Source organism: Astatotilapia calliptera, chromosome 5, assembly GCF_900246225.1.
Source record: "Astatotilapia calliptera chromosome 5, fAstCal1.2, whole genome shotgun sequence".
NCBI classification, from domain to species: domain Eukaryota; kingdom Metazoa; phylum Chordata; class Actinopteri; order Cichliformes; family Cichlidae; genus Astatotilapia; species Astatotilapia calliptera.
Genome location: NC_039306.1, coordinates 29276121 through 29295295, shown reverse-complemented (window position 1 = coordinate 29295295; position 19175 = coordinate 29276121). Strand labels below are relative to the sequence as shown.

Here is a 19175-nt window from a genome sequence, read left to right as displayed (position 1 = left end):
TGTCACTCATGGGATTCCCGGGGCACCGAGAAACCGCGCTTCTTCATTTATTCAATTTATTGATATAAAGACTCTTCATTAAGAGACACCAACAAATATGACATCTGGTCTCATGTGGCCTTGATGTGGAATTTTAAGAAGGCATAAGAGCAAAAGGCCGCATGATGTGTAAGAGTTCCTTTGTCTCCTCTTGGGGCTATTATACTGAATTGCTAACTGCACTCTCTGAGCTTTGAAGTTCCGCCGAAGAAACAGATTGCTCGCAAACACACACTGTCGGTAAGTAAACGTGCACAAGTCCGCATGCAGACTCGCATACCCGTGGCAGGTGAAAATTTCATGATTCCCTCATGACGGCCTTGTGAATTATTGAACTGAGCTGGTCCTTTTGATCCACGCATTGGTGCACACAGAGAGAATCTCTTACCTGTCAAACACTTCACTAAACTCACATACATGACTACAAGCTGCTTCTTATCCACCCAGGAAATGTCTATGCTAAAAAAAAAGAAGAAAAATCCGATTCGGGGTGGTAAATTTTTCTTTTTCTTCATCTTCTTCTTCTTCTTCTTTCTGGCTGTCCCTGCAGCTTGAGCAGATGTTTGTTGTTTGCGCGTGTGTGTATTTCTTCTGGTTTTGAGCACAGAGCCCTTAACGTGTTTGTCTCCTTCACAGATAAGACAGAGGATTTCACAGGCACGTTCTCATTACTGAAATGCATAATGCGTCTGATCTGCTCCACATTATCTGTCTGTTATCCAAACAAATGACATTGATGATGAGGGTGAATGATCAAATTATGTTATTGTTTATGCCATAATTTCATCCTGCTTTGATTGGCAGATAGTGGGTGTTGTGAATAATAAATGCAATTAGTCCTACAGTATCTTCGTGCTCCAGTGATTAAATGCCAAATGGAACCGCCTAAGTGCACAGATTGATAGAATTTTTACAATATTGTACATTACACCTGAACCTGCAGCATCCACAAATGGATCCTGTGTGAAGCGAGCTCAGGAAATGAAAATTGTGAAAGCTACAGAGGAGCGCTGCACCGTGGGTGTGGGAGCACCACGTTCGAAATTAAGAGAGAGGGTATCATGTTCAAACAGAGAAATGTTTTATGCAGCAGCCACCGTCACCACTGAACGGATGAAGTAATTTCATTTTCATGCATGATCTGCAGCCCCACAGACCAGGAAAATTGCATAGGAGGGGGAAGAGAAAGATAGAGAGAAAAAAGAGTCAAGACTTCCCTTTTCTTCATTTCTCCATTATTCCCTCTGACTTGTAACCATAGTGATGGTTCAGTCCCAATAAAGTAGAAAAAAAACCAGGAAACCCGGCGTTGTGTTTAGAACGTGAGTTTGAAGTCGGAGGAAAGATTATTTGATTACCGCTGCAGAGCTAAAACACCAGCACCGAATTTAATTGGCAGCTATCCCGATTATTGATTGATTCTCTCGCTCCGCCTCCCATAAACCCTCTTCCTTCTACACTCACTAAAGTCTCACTACGGTCACTCAAAGCCTGCGTCACCTTAAACACATACGCACTGCACTCTCTTGCACTGCTGACATTTTTGGAAGTATTTGTACTTTTTCCTCTGTTCTACTCTATTAATATATATTATTGGAATAAAGCATTGCAGCTTTTTTCCACTACAGTTAATGATTTTCCGTTTTTCTCTGTTTGTCTACAGTAAAACTTGCATATGCAAACTTATCACAATCGTATATAATAGATTAAATTAGAAGAACAAATTATTGGGCCATTTGTAATACTTTCAGGAATTTAATGAACAAAATGGTTAATTAATTGTTAAACACTTTTAATCAGTATTGTCAGTTGTAGCTTTGCAACCTATAATCAGCAGTGTGGCCACTTAACTTAAGCCCACCCTTAATCCTTGTAAAATCCCAGGGAAAAGTCAAGGTGAGCTAGTTATTGACTATTGTAATCAGTCGTTTGCACTGCTTTGAGACAATCAAGATGTTTAGCCTCTTATCTCTCACCCAGTACTACCAAGCAGGCATCCAGTAGCTGAAAGTTATTGTACAACATGACAACAACTGCAAACATACAAAAATCTTTTTTAAAAAACCCCAAAAAACATCATTTTGCTATGTTTCACATTAATAACAGTTTGGGTTTTTTTGTTGTGAGTTCTTATTTAGTTTAACCACTTTACTCCCATGAAGTTATTTTAAAAAATACTGAGAAATTGGCTGGAAAGGATGTCATTTCATAAACATCACCAGTGGTAATTCTTTATGATTACTAGCTGATTTTTGTTGTAATGTGCAGCAATTAAATGGAAACAAGCTTCTTCCTCCTGCTCCCTTATTCACCACAGCAGGTAGCACAATGTGTGGGATTTGACAAGTTTTCACACCAGATGTAGTTCCTGACAGGTCGCTCTGAGGCGTTTGGGTCTCCTCCCGGTCTTGAACAAGGAATCTGTTGCTTGTTTAGTAAATGTGGAAGCCTCTACACTACAGAGACACACCAGTAATCAAGTGAAAACCAAGTGGGCTGTTTTTTAACATCTTTTGTTAACATGAGCTCTCAAATGTCCATCCCTGATAGAAATGCCCCTTTCAAATAAAAGGTATGAATTAGCTATATAAGTAGTATTTAACTGTACTTTAGGGTTAGTATCTGTAAGTATTTGTCCACAGACAGCCAAGCCTGTCCATGCTACTGGAAGGTGTAACTGCAAACATACAACAAGAGAGAAAGGTGTAGTATGATTACAGAGTTATAGGGGATATGTGTAAATATTTTATTTTTATAAAGTTTGCTAATCCAGGCCCAAACTGGCCGGATTGCTGTTGATCTGGTTCTTGAGGTTATTCATCATTTATCTGTGAGACTTGTCCTGCAGATGCACAGAAAAGCCACAGTCTTGGTTTGCTGCTGGCAATGGTAGACCTCGTTCTGCTTCCTGGGAGATCGCTTGCAGCAATCTACCATTACCAGCTGCAGTCAGTATGGTGGAGTCTGGGGACCCATCGGGAATCTTTTGATGGCTAGGCCTCTGGGGGCGGTGGTCAGTTCTCGGGATTTCCAGTGTTGATATCCGGATAGTGAAAAAGTGGAGAAAAAAAGTCTGTTTTTTTGTTTTGTTTAACCTAAAACAGCTAATAAAAAGCAAAATTCAAGCTCAGAGAAAAATGGAGTACCAGTGGTGTAGCTTTTCAGTGCTAGAGATACTATCTCACAGGAAGTGGTGTCATGCTACGTCTTTTTTCTTTGCCTGTGACTAAATGTGTAAAAGCTGAAATGAGAAGAAATGTAAAATGAAGTCATTAATCAGTTTCACAGTCCAGGAAAGTCTCCATCAGAAATGCTGTCATTGTTGGACATGAAGTCATGTTGATTCTTTTTTTCAAGGCTTCTGCCATAATTCAGACACATGCCATAAAATCTGCCATAAAAGTAAAGAAAATCAAAGATCGGACAAAAATCTGCTGGCAGTACATCTATTTCCCCTCAGTGCACATTGTTCAATCTTCCATTTTCACCTCTGGGCTGTAGGTTCAAAGACACAAAAGAGAGTTTTCTGTGAAAATGTTATCATCAATGTATCTATCAAACATTCCACATACTGTTAGTTTTCTCACAAACTTTTAGTTTAAGGTCATAGTGTGTTTTTGACAATTTATGTCACATACTGTTCTGCTCTGAACATTTTGTACTTTTTGTTGCAATTGCAGGCAAAGCTTGAAAGGACTTAAAAAAAAAAAAAAAGATTTTCCTCTCTGTTCAACTTGCTTCTCTGGCTCTGTCCTCAGATCCGCTCCGATCAGGATAAGGATGTGGGCATCCGCTACAGCATCACCGGAGCAGGCGCTGATCAGCCCCCGAGTGGTATCTACAACATAGATCCCATCAGCGGCAACATGTTTGTCACCCAACCTCTGGACAGAGAAGAAAGAGCTTCCTTCCATGTAAGAAAGAAATGTCTCTACTCGCCTGTTTTTGTTTTCTCTCTAGCTCCAGTTATGTCTGTCTCATTATCTCCCAATTATCCCTGAGGAAATGTGCCGGGGCCCATCTCTTCCCCATCTACCTTTCCTTTTAACAAGTAATGTCGTCTGCCAAAACTAAATGACAAGTCAGGGTGCATTCAGAGCAATCACTGCTCTGATGTACAGTACCTTCACATCAGCCGCTCCAGGAGTTAATTGAAGCCGAAATCAGCTATGAAATGAAGACTGGTTTGACAAAACCCACTGCCGCGGAAACTGCCATATGGATTTGGGTTTAGCAGTGCAGAGTAGGAGGATTTGAACACACAAATGCAAAGTGATGTGCAGGTAAATTGTTGTGCACGTTTGTGCCATCAGAGCTAACAAGCTTGGCATATGTGTGTATGAGCTGGTATATGTGTGTGTTTCTGTGTATGGCATGCTGATTGATAGCTGATTTACCGTTAGTGGGCTCAGGTCTTCTTTTCCACCTCTCTTACTTTCTGTCTGTGTCCCACTTTCCTTTTTGCACTTCAATCCCACACATTGTTGCAAACTTACCTCATGCACTCTGAGCAGCTGCGCTGCTCATTGGGGCAGGCTGACAGCTGTATAGTTAGCCTACATGTGGCCTAGTGATTCCCTACCACACTCACGCACACATATGCACACAGAGAAAACCAGATGATTGGTCTCTCTGGAACCTCGGGTTAAACAGCTTTTCATATGTGTGAATTAAATATGCAGGGCCACATGAGGCTTGTGCTAATGCTAGGCCATTGGTTCATATACCCACATTACAGGTTTCAATTTATCTCAGCAAAGACTAACACCTCCACTTGAGGTGAATGCCGGTGTCAGAGTCACAACTCCTGCGCACCTGTCAGAGTGATGGATGGCTGAGCCGCCGATAGAGCTAATTCAAAAGCATGCTCCTGTCTCTTCAGGAAAGAGGGGAGGGGGTGCCTTCATTGCATACACTCAGCATTATGCCAACAGTACAAACTTTGAATGTATACACACAGGCATGCACATAGATATGCATTGGTAAATTCCACAAAGCTCTATGTGATTGTCTTCTTGATTAGTTTGTCTTGCTTTTCTCATGCAGATGATCCTCTTGTTCCCTCACTTGCTGCATTCAGACTCTGGTCACTGCTGACTGTGTATGTGATTGTTGTCTCTCCATACCTGCTCGTACTCTCAACCAGCAAATTGGGATCAATAAAGCAGGCAGGTTATTGGTCCCTGGGAAAGGACAGCGGCTCAGTAAACAGTTCTTATTTGACACAACCTGTAGTGAAAACAGCATGTATGGTTGAGAGCACTTCAAGTTGAATGAACCTCCTATTTAGACACCGTGGACCCATGCTGCTTGTGATGTGATGTATGATTTACTGCAGGAGAATGTAGCTAGTGATCGACCCACGGGAAATTTAGTCCATGACTTTCCTCCTTTTAACTTGATAGGAAGTTCCCACCACTACTGTGTGCCCTCATAGGCCAAACTTTGCTTGTTAGTTTTGGGTTCAAGAGAAAAGAGAGACAAGGCTGCTGTTTTTGACAGACTAGCACCAGGGGGAAGTGATCTGTGAGGTGAAGAGAGTGGGTGTTAGCCTGAGCTTCAGTTTTGTAATACAGACCTACTGTGATGAAGCAGGGCACAAGGAGAATTGCAAGAAGAAAAAAAAAAAAACCCAAATGTGCTTTTTTTTCTTTTTCCATCTTTTGTTGCATGAATGCATGCACTGAAGCATACAGGAAGGGTTATAATCTAAAAGATCCGGTCATGGACAGCTGGTATACAGCATTTTTTCAACTGGCCTCAAATACAAGTAATTTTCTGGAACCATTATGCTTATTACTGTATTTATATTGATATTGCATTCAGCTACAATAACAGCGCTGTGAGGCTTGAAATGGCAATACTAACATGTTTATGTTGTGACGCCATGATGTTAACGTGTACTAAATGGCTTTAAAAATAGACACTAATGGTAATGTAATTAGTTTTGCAAGCATTTGGAGTTAAATCAACGAGCTGGCCACGTTTTTTATGCCATTCCTTCTAAAGCATGTTAAGATGTCTCAGTAAATAAGTTTAAACTTTGACCAACTGCTGGAACTCGACTTTAAAAAATCAAAAGATATTCAGATTCATTAGACTTTATCTTCTAAGCTAGGTTGTCTTAAACCCATGGCCTCCAAAAAGTAAGTCTAAGCTAAACTACAACTGAAATCATAAGTTATAAGTGTTATTGTGAACGAGGTATAATTAAAATAGTGTAAATGCTTATCTAACTACGTGTCATGTGAGCACGCGAAGATCCAACACAGTCAAGCGAACATTAAACACTCTTTGCCAGCTCCCTAATACAGAGTGTCTGTGTAGAGTTTGCCAACATGGGCATAGCAACATTATGGAACTAGCACAGGTAACTGCCCGCTAAATATACAGCAATTGGGTAGCTGCTCTGTGCCCTGCTTCCTGTAAGAGCCACTCATGCAGCAAGCTGACCAAATCCAAACTGAATATTTCATCTACACTATCTGCTGTTCCATGCAGCACGTGAGACAGAAAAAATTCCAACAATATCTTGATCTTCATGTTCATGTGAGGTTATGTATGACACATCTGTAAAGGATAACTCATGAGCTTAATATTCCATGCCTAATTAAGTGAGCGCTTCTTAATTTTAAGTTAATGCAATGGATTTGGTTTAGATGACTTGAAAATAAATCACCTCTGAACAGCCTACTGGTTATTTCTTTTGGCGAGATAAGAATAGCGCTTCACAATATTAATTTTACATGTTATGAGATGAAGATCTAAGTTTTTCCTTGCAACGCTCACGCCTCATACATTGGACTGAGGCATGAGTGTTGCAAAGTTAATTACTAATTAACTCTCAACATGAGCATTGGCCAGAAGTCATTAATCACTACATGAGTCTTTATCATGGCGGACTGTTGCTAGCTGAAATGTAGCACTATTCTCAGTGAGTATATACAGTTTATTTACTCATGTATACATACATATATTGTACATAGAGTACATATAGTGTAGGAACTAAAGAGAAGAAATTATGTGATTTTGTGACAGGCTGCTGGTAACACGATTCTTAAAGCTACAAGGTAACCTTGGCCTCAGAATCTTAGCAGGAAAAATAAACACTCCACTTGAAGCACCATGCTAGTATAGCTATACATTGGCTAAGGGAGCCAATGGTGCAAAGTACAAACTGTATTTCTCCTCTGTGGTTGGTCCAGTCATCCTAAAGCTCACGCTGCAGAATACTGATGTTGCTTTCCACACATACATTTGCAGTTTGCACAAGGCACACTCATCCAGGCCCTGTGATCACATTTCCAACCCCGCCACTGAGCACACAAACGCAGAGACACATAAACAGACTCCCGAGAACATACGCAGGAAGACACATGCAGAAATGTGAATATATAAACGCTGACACATATAGAAATAAAAGAAAATGTGCAGGAATATACACACGCACAAATCTGCAAGCAGAAAGGACAGAACACACACAAACGAAAACACAGTGTGACACGAAGACAAAAATACACAGCGGTCGCACATACACACCAGTGCAGTTGAGGCAGCCACACATATCGCAGTCGCACATATCACAGTCACACTTTCACACTGTGCAGTGTTCACAGCTGAGAAAACAGATTGGGCTTGTTTGTTTGTTTGTTGGGTCTCCTCTCCATGTTTGTTTGCTGTGCTTCAGCCAATGGAAAACTAGCATCTTGAGGATCATTAAGTGGCTAAAGAGGGCTCTTTTGATTGGCTGTGCACGCCTCCCCAGTGTGTAATCTTCCTGCTCGTCGGCGTCCGTGTTAATGTGTCTAAACATGTGTCTGAATTGGTGTTTGGAATGCTCAAGCAGTTCGGCTAGGGTTCGATGAATCCTTGACAGACAGGCACAAAAGCCGACATGATCGGTGGTGTTTTGGCAAAGGCAGGTGCCGCCATTCAATCTTTCATGTCGCCCCACAATGCATCACGGTTTCCTGTAAATAGGCTGACAGGAAGACCCTCCTCGACTGTGTGCAGACAAAATATTTTGCTGCCAGCATGTCTGTTTTAGCCAGAATGAGAGCCCTTCTCCATTTAACAAGCCAAGCTGTGATTGATTAACATTTCTGCAGAGGATACGAATGTGTATGCAATTGAATGAGAGTAATGTAAGTCATGGTGAACAGTGCCAGTTTGGTTCCAGGGCTATTACAAAGCTTTGCGTTATATTAGATATCATTAGAGGGGACTGGTGGGGAGAAGAGGGTGTGTAAGAGCAGTGGTGGAGATTAAGACATTCCACTGCAGATGATGATTGCTTTTGTCAGTCTTGCCTGTTCAAGCCCCCACACCTCCGCACTGCCTCTTTGTATTTTCATCTCTCATTTGCTTCCACAGGACTCATTCACTCTTCTCTTCTCTTCGTCCCATCTCATTCGCCGTTTTTTTCCCCACCCCTTCTTTCTTTCCCTCTCTCCTCTCTCTTTCTCTCTTCTCACACTGTGAATTGTCAAGGAACAGCTCATCAGACGGAGACATCCATCCAAATGGATGGCTTTGTCAGAACAAACTGAGACAAACATTCTCCCTGAACAAAAAGAAACCACAGCTTGAGCAGCAACACCTCTCTGATATTTTTCAGGCCTCTGGCTGTGCTAACAACAAAATAGGTGTTGTTTGTGTGTTTGGAACATTTCACTGCTTTGCCCCTGTCTGTGCTGTTGTGGTCCGTGCCAAGGTACCAACAGGATACTCATGCCCTGTTGGCAGACATGAAAAAGAATATTTGCAGATTATATGAAGATGCCAATTAACAAAGTCGAGGAAGCTGTTGGTACTGAGGTTTTTCCTTTCTGCAGAATCTTTGCAGAGTGTCTTATGCATCAATCCGATGCCTCGTTATCAGACTTAGTTGAGCTATATATGGAATATTCATACAACCTTAAATGCTGTACTGAATGCTAATGATATCATTTTTTTCTTTCACTTGGGCCTTTTTATAGCTGCGTGCACATGCAGTGGACATGAACGGGAACCAGGTGGAGAACCCGATCGACCTGTACATCTATGTGATCGACATGAATGACAACAGACCCGAGTTTCAAAACCAGGTGTATAACGGCTCTGTGGCAGAAGGATCCAAACCAGGTACCAATTATTTCTACTTGTGATGAGATCATGAATCTAATACAGTCTAATGTGAAAATGTAGATTATTCAGCCATAATGTACAAAAAGTTGTCTGCAGTCTTGAGCAACTCATTTTTTAAGCATTAGTTCTCCAGACTTTTTGAAGGTCACATTTTTTCTTTAGACAGTCCTTGTACCTGACCATTTTCACTGGATTTTTCTGCTTGTTTGTTTGTTTATTAGGTCATTTTAAACTGCCATATACATTTTTCTAGCATAAAAAGTCACCTAACTCAAGGAATGAACCTGTGCTGTCTATACACATATCTAGCGACTCAGCAAAGAACCAATTTTAAATTGTTACCTTCAGGCATTTTAGCTTAATTTGTCCCATTTTCTTTAGTTAAATATATGAAAGGATAGATTTAGGTATGCCAAAGACAGCACAGTTTAACATGAAATATTAGTTTTGCAAAGTATTTCCCAAAGAGGTAATAGCTAATAATCTGGGATACTCTGAACTGGTAATGGCGTGTCTGTAAATGATTTGAGGAAACTGGGCAAGTGGAGGACAAACGAAGAAGTGTCAGGCCTAAAAACTGTCAGATGAACAGTATCTGAAGCTCAAGTCCTAAAAAAAACACCTTACACCAGCGGTCCCCATCTTTTTTGCACCACGGAGTGGTTTATGTCCGACAATATTTTTACGGACCAGCCTTTAAGGTGTCACGGATAAATACAACAATATAAAACCAGTACCAGTACCAAAAAAAAGAAGATTTATTCATTACAATGGAGATCTTGTCCAAATTGATGGATTTATGAACACAGAAAAGTACAGTCATATTTTGAGCAACCATGCAATACCATCTGGAAAGCATTTGATTGGCAATAGCTTCAATTTTCATCATGAAAATTATCTCAAACATACTGCCAATGCAGTAAAAGCATACCTGGATAGAAAATCACACAACATGGATTGGCCTCCCCAGAGCCCAGAATACACAGATATAATGTACATAGTTTTGAGTTCAGCGACTTACAAGAAATATATGTCATCATCATGCTGGTAAATCTGTTTAGAAATCATAAGAAAATACTCCTTAGAGATATTAAGAATCAAATCAGTGTCAACTAACATCTCCCCAACAATACAAACAGCTCAATGTTAGAAAACATGACAAAAAGAGTAGCGTACTCGGCTCTGCATTTAGACTTACTTGTTATTACACTCACAGTTGTGATTAGAGAAAATGAAAAAAAGAAAAGGTTTTATTTGTCTGCTTCAACAGTGCAAGGTGTGAGTGCAAAATGTTTGTTACAAAAACAGAAAACAAGATTTAAATATCCTGCCTTCACCTTCAAAGTCTTCACCTTCAGAATTCACCTACCCTGCTTACATGATGCGGCTCCCTCCAGCTTCATCCTTTTCCTAAAGATGAAATACAATTTCCAGAGTCACTGCCTGACACATTGGAGACGATCCAGTCAATGGCACAAATGGTCAGACCTGCACTTCCAGGAAGCAATCCAAGTTTAGCTAGAGTACTGCAGCGCAAACAGTAGCTGGATGGTAGAGGTGGGCGATATAACCTAAAAAATGATATCATCATATTTCACAAAAATTCACAGTAATGATATTTGTGAAATACTGAACATTTCAAGACTGCAGCTTTGATGACAGACTACCTAATACACAGTATGAGTGCATTACTGCAAAGTACCATCAGCAGCATTATAGTGCAATAGCAATGACACAGCATAAGTCAAATGCAAGCACAAAAATAGCCAAGGTTGTGTATTCCCTGGAAAATTTAAGCAAAACTATAACATAACTGCTGAACACGTGAACAATAACAATAACTAAAGTAACTTCACGTCGTAACGTCTCGGCACAATAAAATTGTCACATAATAAAACTGAAACTGAAAAGTGGACATAAAGTATTTTTTGCTTGAGATGTCAGGTCGAGTTTTTTAACCAGCTGCTTAAAGCCCTCCTTTACCTGCAACCACGTCAGTGATTTCCATCCACTGTTTACTGTTCCTGTCATACGGAGCATTCAAGCGATGCTCCTGTCTCACATCACCAGCTGCTAGCATCTTTTTCTTGCATACCATCATATCATAACTGTGCACCCCTAATACCGATGTGTTATACATACAATCTGTTTTTAGGGGGAGAGTCTGGGAACTCGACTGAACTCTGGTTAAGTAGTTTTAAGTCAACAGCTTTATTTCACTGAACTAATCTAGTTAATGTGCTGATCTGAAAAGGCTGCCTTCAGGCCTTCAGACACAGTATAACAAATACAAAAACTACCTGTAGCGCTAATAACTGTATAACTAATAACCCTAATTTGTCAAAGGATGGGGCAGCTTCACAAATTCTTATTGTTTGACTTGGTGACTGGGGCTGGGTGAGGGGTATAGGTGCTGTAGGGGCTATAAAATACCTGCGAACACAAGTCTGTAATTACTTAATACCCACTTAATACAGCAATCTCAATCACTGCATGGAAAATCATGACTCCACGGCCCTTTTTGTCATCATACTGTGCTCTTCTCAAGATAACTAATGTAGCAGTTCATTGGAAGCTGTGCGGTAGCCATATTTACATTAATTATTACTGAGACTTGCAAAAAAATTTGTTGTTTATGGGCCCTTTTTACATTAGCTTATAAGATCAATGTTTCACCGTGACTCTTGGCTTTTTCTCGTTGGTTTAGACAAGGGCACGTCAGCGAGATATTTATGTTACAGCATCTTGGCTGGATGCATCATTATCAGATTCTGCAGAGCATGGAGAGATGTAGAGCTTCTCTCAGAATCAGGGAACAGAGTTGCGGTCAGTGCGAAGCCAGAGACAAGAGCAGAATGCACAATGTCTCGACTGGAAGAACTCCTGTTTTAACAATCAGACCCCGAGGACCCGTGTTTGTCTTCACAGCGTTCAGATATTGTTCTGCTGCAAGTTTAATCTCAGGGGGATTTGTAAACAATATAGGAACGCATGTTGCGCATGTGTATGTGTTGGACTGTGTGTGTGTGTGTGCACGTGCACGTGAACGCTGGTTACTCCTCAGTGGAGCGTGGGTCTATATACAGAGCTCCTAATTAGCGAGGGTAACCAGACATTCCAAAAGCTACTTTCTTTGTTTTTCACTCTGATTCTCTCTGTGTAGTTTCAAATGAAAGACTGCAATGACAAAAAGTGTTTGAATTCAATATTGCATTAAGCCGGGCAAAATCTGTGATACCAATTAACAACAAAAACGTTACACTCTGTACAATATAATTGCTCTGCCCTTCATTAAGCAATCACTGCCAAGTAACACTTGTTTGCGGAGCACACACTGTTAGGTGACAAGATGGGCTGTGTGTTTGTTGTTTAAAAAACAGTCATATTTCACGTGGAGGAGCACGGCCCCTTTTTGTTTTCTTTTGTACAGTCATTCGTCTGAAATTTGATGAATTTTAATTAGAAAAATAGACCGCGTGTTGGTCTAATTGCATGTTTAGTCGAAGAAAACAACGATTTATCTTCAGCAGAGGTTCGAGACATACTTTTATACTTTTCTGGCCCATTTAAGCGTTTAATACATCCTCAGCCAGTTAAATCTTTTACAGCCTATTAATAGATCCAGTCTAGGATTCCAGTTAAGTGCTGCAGAGCTTTGCTGAAGTTAGTTTTTATACCCACTATTTCTAATTAGCGAACCTGGCAGACAGTTGAATATGCAGTCAAGTGCTTTTGAAATATGTATCCTGAGTTTGACTCAAATCTTTTTGGGGATTTTTTTTGTACCCACTGGAATCACTAATACTTTAAATCACTAAATCTAAGGCAACAAATTAAAATACATACATTTGATATAATAACTTAAATCTCCAATACAAATAGAAGGTGCTGTGAGTTTAGCAATAGTGTATTTGCACTGGATTTTTCCCTTTTTTCGTTTTCTCACCTCGTCCCACCTGTTTGACCTGTCTTCATTATTTGTGGCACTTCTTCTTGCTTGCCGGTGGATTATATCATGAGGAGATGCACTTTTACATAAACTGACATTTTCAGTGATTAACAAAAAAAAAGACCGTGAAATCTCTCAGGTGTTGCCCAGAGTGACACACTATCTTTCCATGCTGGCAACAGGTGGAGTGAAGCCTGTCACAACACAGCAGCTGACAGGTGCTGCTCTGGGCAGCAGTGCTGCTGTACACAGTATCTCTCAGTATGCCTCGATCTCAGTCTCCCAGTGCACACAGCACATTTAAAAAGCATTAAAAGAATTCCAACACATTTTTCCACAAGTGCAGAAAAGTTATGCTCATATTTCAAAACAATATTGCCACACCAAAAAGAAATGATGTAAGTTTTTATGTGACAGGTTAAGACTAAAAAGCCTGAACTATGAAATAAATGCCAGAAAATTGGCTTATCTTAAACAAATTAAAAAGATATGAGGTGGTTATGGTTAAAAATATCGTACAGTGATGATGTAGAGGTTGGTAACTATGTATCAAATATGATACACTTGGCATTACAGGGTTAAAACTTGACAGCACACTCAACTTTGTGTCCAGAGTCAAGCTGAAGTTTGTCTGTAATTTAAGAACCTGCAGGCATATTTTCTCTCATGTTGATGCTCTGAAGGAGAGTTAGTTTGTATCACCATAATGACAGATGTTTCCACAGCTGAGTCTTTCAATGCTTTGGCCTCATAACAGTTGGGTTTTCAGCGTAAATTCTTTAAACAGCTTAGGTTAAACTGTCTATAAGTGTGCCTTTCGTCTTCAGTATGCACAATAGAAAATGTATGAGGCAGTTCAAATGGTTTTGTAACGCCACCCCTAAAATGCAAAAAATTCACCTGAATGCATCAAGCGCCGGGTGTATCACTTTCAGCATCGACAGATGCAGCTATCAGAGGTTCTCTGAAGCATTACAACACACCCTCATAGCTAGCACTGTGCGAAAGCCATCAAAGAGGAAGTCCTACAGGGAACCGCCCTTATCGCCGTCACCAGATGTTACTGTTAGGTAGAGATCTGATCGCACAACCAGGCAGGATCAGCTCTGAAATCCACACAACTGACACTTTCTGTCACCAGGACCTTGCTCAGCCCCAACAAACCTGTGAGTATTGGAATTAATTTTTTGCAGGTAATCAAGTCTACTCATGCAGTGCTCCATATTCAGCTTATGTCAGCAAGGAATGGATAGAGCTGAGTCTGAATATAAAGGCATCGAGTAAAGCTTGGTGAACCTGCTACTCCTCATGCAGAATACAATAAAAGAAATCCCTGCAAGCCTCCTGTGGCTAAATGCCTATAAGCTCAGGCTGACATGCATATTGAAAAAACAACAACATACATATCAAACGCCAGTGTCATCAAAAAAGGACACTAGAATGGCCTTACACTCCAGAAAATCTCTGAGACTGCAGCATGAGACAGTCCTTACATCGTGTTAAGTGGGCTCAGATAAAGATTTGTCATGATGGCGTGACTTCTTCAGAAAGCTCTTGTGTTCTGAGGCTGCGGCATACTCAGAACATCTGCCCTGTGATGTTCTGTCCTTCTGCGTCCCTCCCCCGTCTCCCTGACTCTGACAGCAAGTTGTTCCCTTTTATGGACCCTCTTTCTCAAAAAGGACTACTGAAATGAGAGAGGAACATCAAAAACCAGCAGCAGAGTGCCTTCTCTCACAGTCGATTTACCCTCCCGTGAGGGAGGGGATGGGGGGGGGGGGCTGGATTCCCCCCCAACGAGATTTAAGAGAACTTCCCTCTTAAATCTCTGTATCTGGGTGGGGGATGATTAGAAACTGGCATAGGAGCAGGGAGATGTGGTGATGGAGGTAAATAACAGTGCTGGGGCTCAGTGGTGTTTCAGTCAAGTTTGGGGTGTGTATCACACTGTGTTCCCTACTGGCAACAGGCGGAGGTTTACAGTGCCACTCCAGAGAATACATCAGGGTCACGTGAATTTTTATTGACACAGAGGTCCTGCGGTTAGCACTTCCGCCTTAAAAAATAGGACAGTTTGTGTCACATAGCGTTTTATTTGTTTTACCAGTTTGTTCTTACAGGGCAGGAATGTGTAGTAGAGATTCAATTTTAACTTCAGAAACTAGCTATGGGTAAAAAAAATTCTTCTGAAATCATTTTGTACTTGAACACAAGAAACATGTTTCAGCCTCTCAGCCAGACTAATAAACATTCTCCTAAAACCTCAAATTTCCTTGGTGTTCTTTTGTAATATTGCAGCCGTCAGCTTTCGGCTGCTTCTCTGATATGTTATGTTTTCCAACCAGGTGGGATGGCCGCTGGCTTCAAATAGTGTGATGCTCCTGAGCCTAAAGCAGATTCTTAAACATATTGTTGGTCTTTTCTCTTTCAAGTCAAAATCTCCGCTGTAATTTAATCGACCGCACAGCTCTCTGACATTCAGGGCGTGCATGCATCTGCAATCTGTTACCCATAAACCATCTCTTATGTGTGTTTGCAGTGAATAAAAAGCCTTCAGAGTCACAAGAGGTGCTTTCAGTTTTTAAATTACGGCTTTGTTTATTTTGACTTGTAATGAAATGTATTGCAGTTTGTAAAGATTAATGACGTGTGAGCAGCAGCTCTTATAACGCTTTGTCAAAGACTACTTGACCTTTAACCAGAATGGATCAAGCTGAGAAAGTGCTGGCTCTCTTACACTCGTGCCAAGAACTGTAACACAAGCCCGATTGAATCGAAACATTTTAACTTGAAGCAGAGGCTCAGTACATACAAATCAGTCCAGATATCTGGCAGGAAGGTATGCAAAAACACACACACAGACGCACACAATGGGAAAAGGCAGAGTCAAAAAACCCCACTAGTAACTAGGTCAAATTACCTCCTGGAGAACACAAGGCTGAAACACTTGACACAAAGGTACTGAGACTGGCACCGAGCGAGGGGAACGTAAAGGGCCCTTTTCAGTACGCTAACACATCTCCTCTCTTTACTCACTTGCATCTCTTCCTCGCGTTTTAGCTAATCCCAGCAAGGATGAGAGAGAGGTGCAAGAAGGAGATGCAAAGAGAAGCGATAACACTGCCAGATGAGAAATTCTTTGTTTCCATACTGCTGATCTTAAATGACATCGCTTATTAATGTCATGCTGCACAGCCGGATCACCTGTCACAGTGACTGGTACAAGTAACCACAGAGCTCTCTACAAAATGCAATAATTCTTTACTCATTAGATATTAAGTTGAATAACTGTGACTTATTATTAATAGTAATGTAACAAATTAATGTGTGGATAAGTAATAATTTCTTTCAACTTCCTAATTGCATTGTTGTTACGTAAGGATAAACTGTGCCTGTGTAAGATTTGTCACACACACAATAGCTTTGAGCTGTGATCTGTGTATCCTTGTACACTACAAAGTAAGAAATAAAGTGAAAGCAATATATAAATACAGTCTCTGGCCTCATGTGGAGGTGTGTGGCATTGATGTAAGATTTCCACAAAAGTAGTGTCCTCGCTTTCTTTTGCAGGACCTCATCTTGGCTCGCGGTCTCGCTCCCTGATTCCTTGTGCAGCATTTAAAGACTTGCACGATCCCTGATGGTGAGGGAGATGATGACAGGACATAATTTCTTAAAGCTCTGGTAGAGTGTGAGAGGAGAGTGACACAGGAGGTGACAGCACCAGCAGGAAACATGGTGACAGGATGAGATGGCAGGTGTAAACAATTAGAAAATAATAATTAGCACCTAAAAGCAAGAAAAACCAAACCTTAAACAGCAGAGTGGGATGGAACAGGATCCCACAGCTCCCACTTTTACCCACCTGTGTTTTAAACACCCAGCTTTCTCACAGTACCAGTTTATATAAACCCGATGACATCATCTTGCTCTGCTAGAGAGAAAAAAAATATGCAACTGTTTTTGTGGGTTAAGTAGTTCTCACAATGACAGGTTAACTGATCTCCATGTGTAAAATCAGTGTGGTGCTCCTCTTGAGAGCCAGCTAATGCAGCCGTTATTAGTACACATGATTCAGCCAGGACACTTTTGGAGCTATCCAAGCTTTGAAAGTACTCTTACTGACATCTCACCAGTGTGCATTCAGCGAATGAATCTGACTGTTTTTGCAGCTGGATCCCTGGACGCCTGAAATAACTTCCCTCCACTTTGCTATTCTCTTGCTCGCCTGCATAATGAGCAGCCTTTGCTGCCTGTCCTTCGAGCACAGGCTTCTGCCTTTGTGGTCCTGGATGAAAGTCGACAGGAATAGATCAGCAGACACGGCTGATGTGCTGTGACAAAGAAAATATTTTTGAATGGTTCAAATGGTTGGACTGAATTCCCCGTTTCCTCAAAGTGTTGTGGACACCATTAGAGGCTCTTGTGTGAAAACTCCCAGCCCTGCTCATCACTCCCGCCAAGATTCACCAGGCTTAAGGCTTCTCTCTTACCTTCCTTACCTCTCAACCTCTATTTCTCCTTCTGGCTCTCTGCCTGCACTGCCCGTACTGTACTGTACAGCAGCCACTCTTTGCTGCTGAAACGAAACCTCTATCTTCCCTCCACTGATTAGAATTATTATCCTCTTGTATCATCCATCCCCTGCCCTCTCGCTCCCCGACTTCCCCTTTATTTTTTTCTTTTAGTGGTCTTTACAAACTCTCTCACCACTATGCTCCTCTTTTATTTCGTTTTATGCCCTGCAGTTTCCACCTTTCCTGCCTGTCTTTGTGTGCACCTCGCCAGTCCTGCTATTTCTGTCCATCTCTATCCTCCTTTTCCCTTTTTCTTTTCTTTTTTTTTAAACTCCGTCTTCTCTCTAATTGGAAGTCGGCTGTTGACTCGGACTGATTAATGTTTAGGCAGCAGATAGACCTCACCAGTGATCTCTGGTCACGTGATTGGAATGGCCAACAATATATGCGCCTGCTACCAAATTTTCAGGTCCAACGATTTTAGCAGGAAGGCAATTAGGATTTGGTATTAGTGTTCAAATTAAATCGGAATTAAGCAGGCTCAGAGTTTAACCCTTTCAGCCATAGCCTTTCCTTTTTTGGTTCTGAAAGCCAGCAATCATCATATGACTAAATGAAAGCTTCATGTGTGAACATGTGATTTCTCTGGTCCTGTTCTTGTGTGGAAGACTTCAGAGGCTGATTATATACCGATGCCCCTCGGTGGAATATCGCTCATTGTTTCCTCTTTCCTGTCTTTCTGCGGCCTCTCTTCTTTTCCTTGCTGTTCGACGTGACAAATCCTGCTTTGAAAATTAATGAAGTTTGAAATAGAAATCGAGGCTACAATTATCCCGTCCATGCACGGTGTCACAGGAATGATGGTGCCATCTAGACCCAATTACAGGAATGGAGACACCTGTAACGGCTCAGACCCACAGGGGACCGCTGAATCTGCCACCGATCCGGCGGCTTCCCAGCTTCAGCTGAAACATTTAAATTTATGCTTTGGAAAGAGTCCAAGTCAAGCTTGGTGTTTCTACTTCTGCTTTAGAACATACGTGACACGTGACCAGTTTGATTCACTTTTGATATGACAGTTGAACATTTGTGATTAAGTGCCTGCTCAGCACGGCACCGACCACCCACCACCAAACCCACTGAGGTAAGATTAGTCGCTAAGCTACTTTTTTGATCCCCCTCACATGAAAGCAGTGGCATGTTTTTAAAAGAATCTAAATGAATATTAAGTCAATAAATTAGGCCGCGTGCATCACGCCAAACGCATCACCACTCTTCCTTCATTTCTTTTAACGCTTCAGCTCCTCCTCGCTTTGTGTTTTCCACTACTTACACGCTCTTCTCATTTAACCATGTTTGTGTTTCAGCCATCTCTTCTCTCTGCTTTCCTCCTCCTGCAAGCTGACAGCCTTTTTTTTTCTCTCTCAGCGGCAGCAGCAACGGCAGCAGCAGCAGCCTGTAAATGGCTGCCTGATGGAAAGTGACATTTTCACAGAACCCTGAGAGGGAGGCGAGGTGATCTCTCCTCTTTCCAGCACCAAGTG

The 19175-nt window shown here is 41.3% G+C and overlaps 1 protein-coding gene across 1 annotated transcript in view; it reads left to right on the top strand.

Annotated features, from left to right (window-relative positions):
• The window catches only part of LOC113022864 (cadherin-4-like), a 225605-nt gene that overhangs the window by 168962 nt on the left and 37468 nt on the right, over positions 1-19175 (top strand). The window contains exons 6-7 of the mRNA XM_026168752.1: positions 3798-3953; positions 9018-9162. Of these exons, the coding sequence (XP_026024537.1) occupies positions 3798-3953; positions 9018-9162 (301 nt within the window). The remainder of the gene's footprint in view (positions 1-3797; positions 3954-9017; positions 9163-19175) is intronic.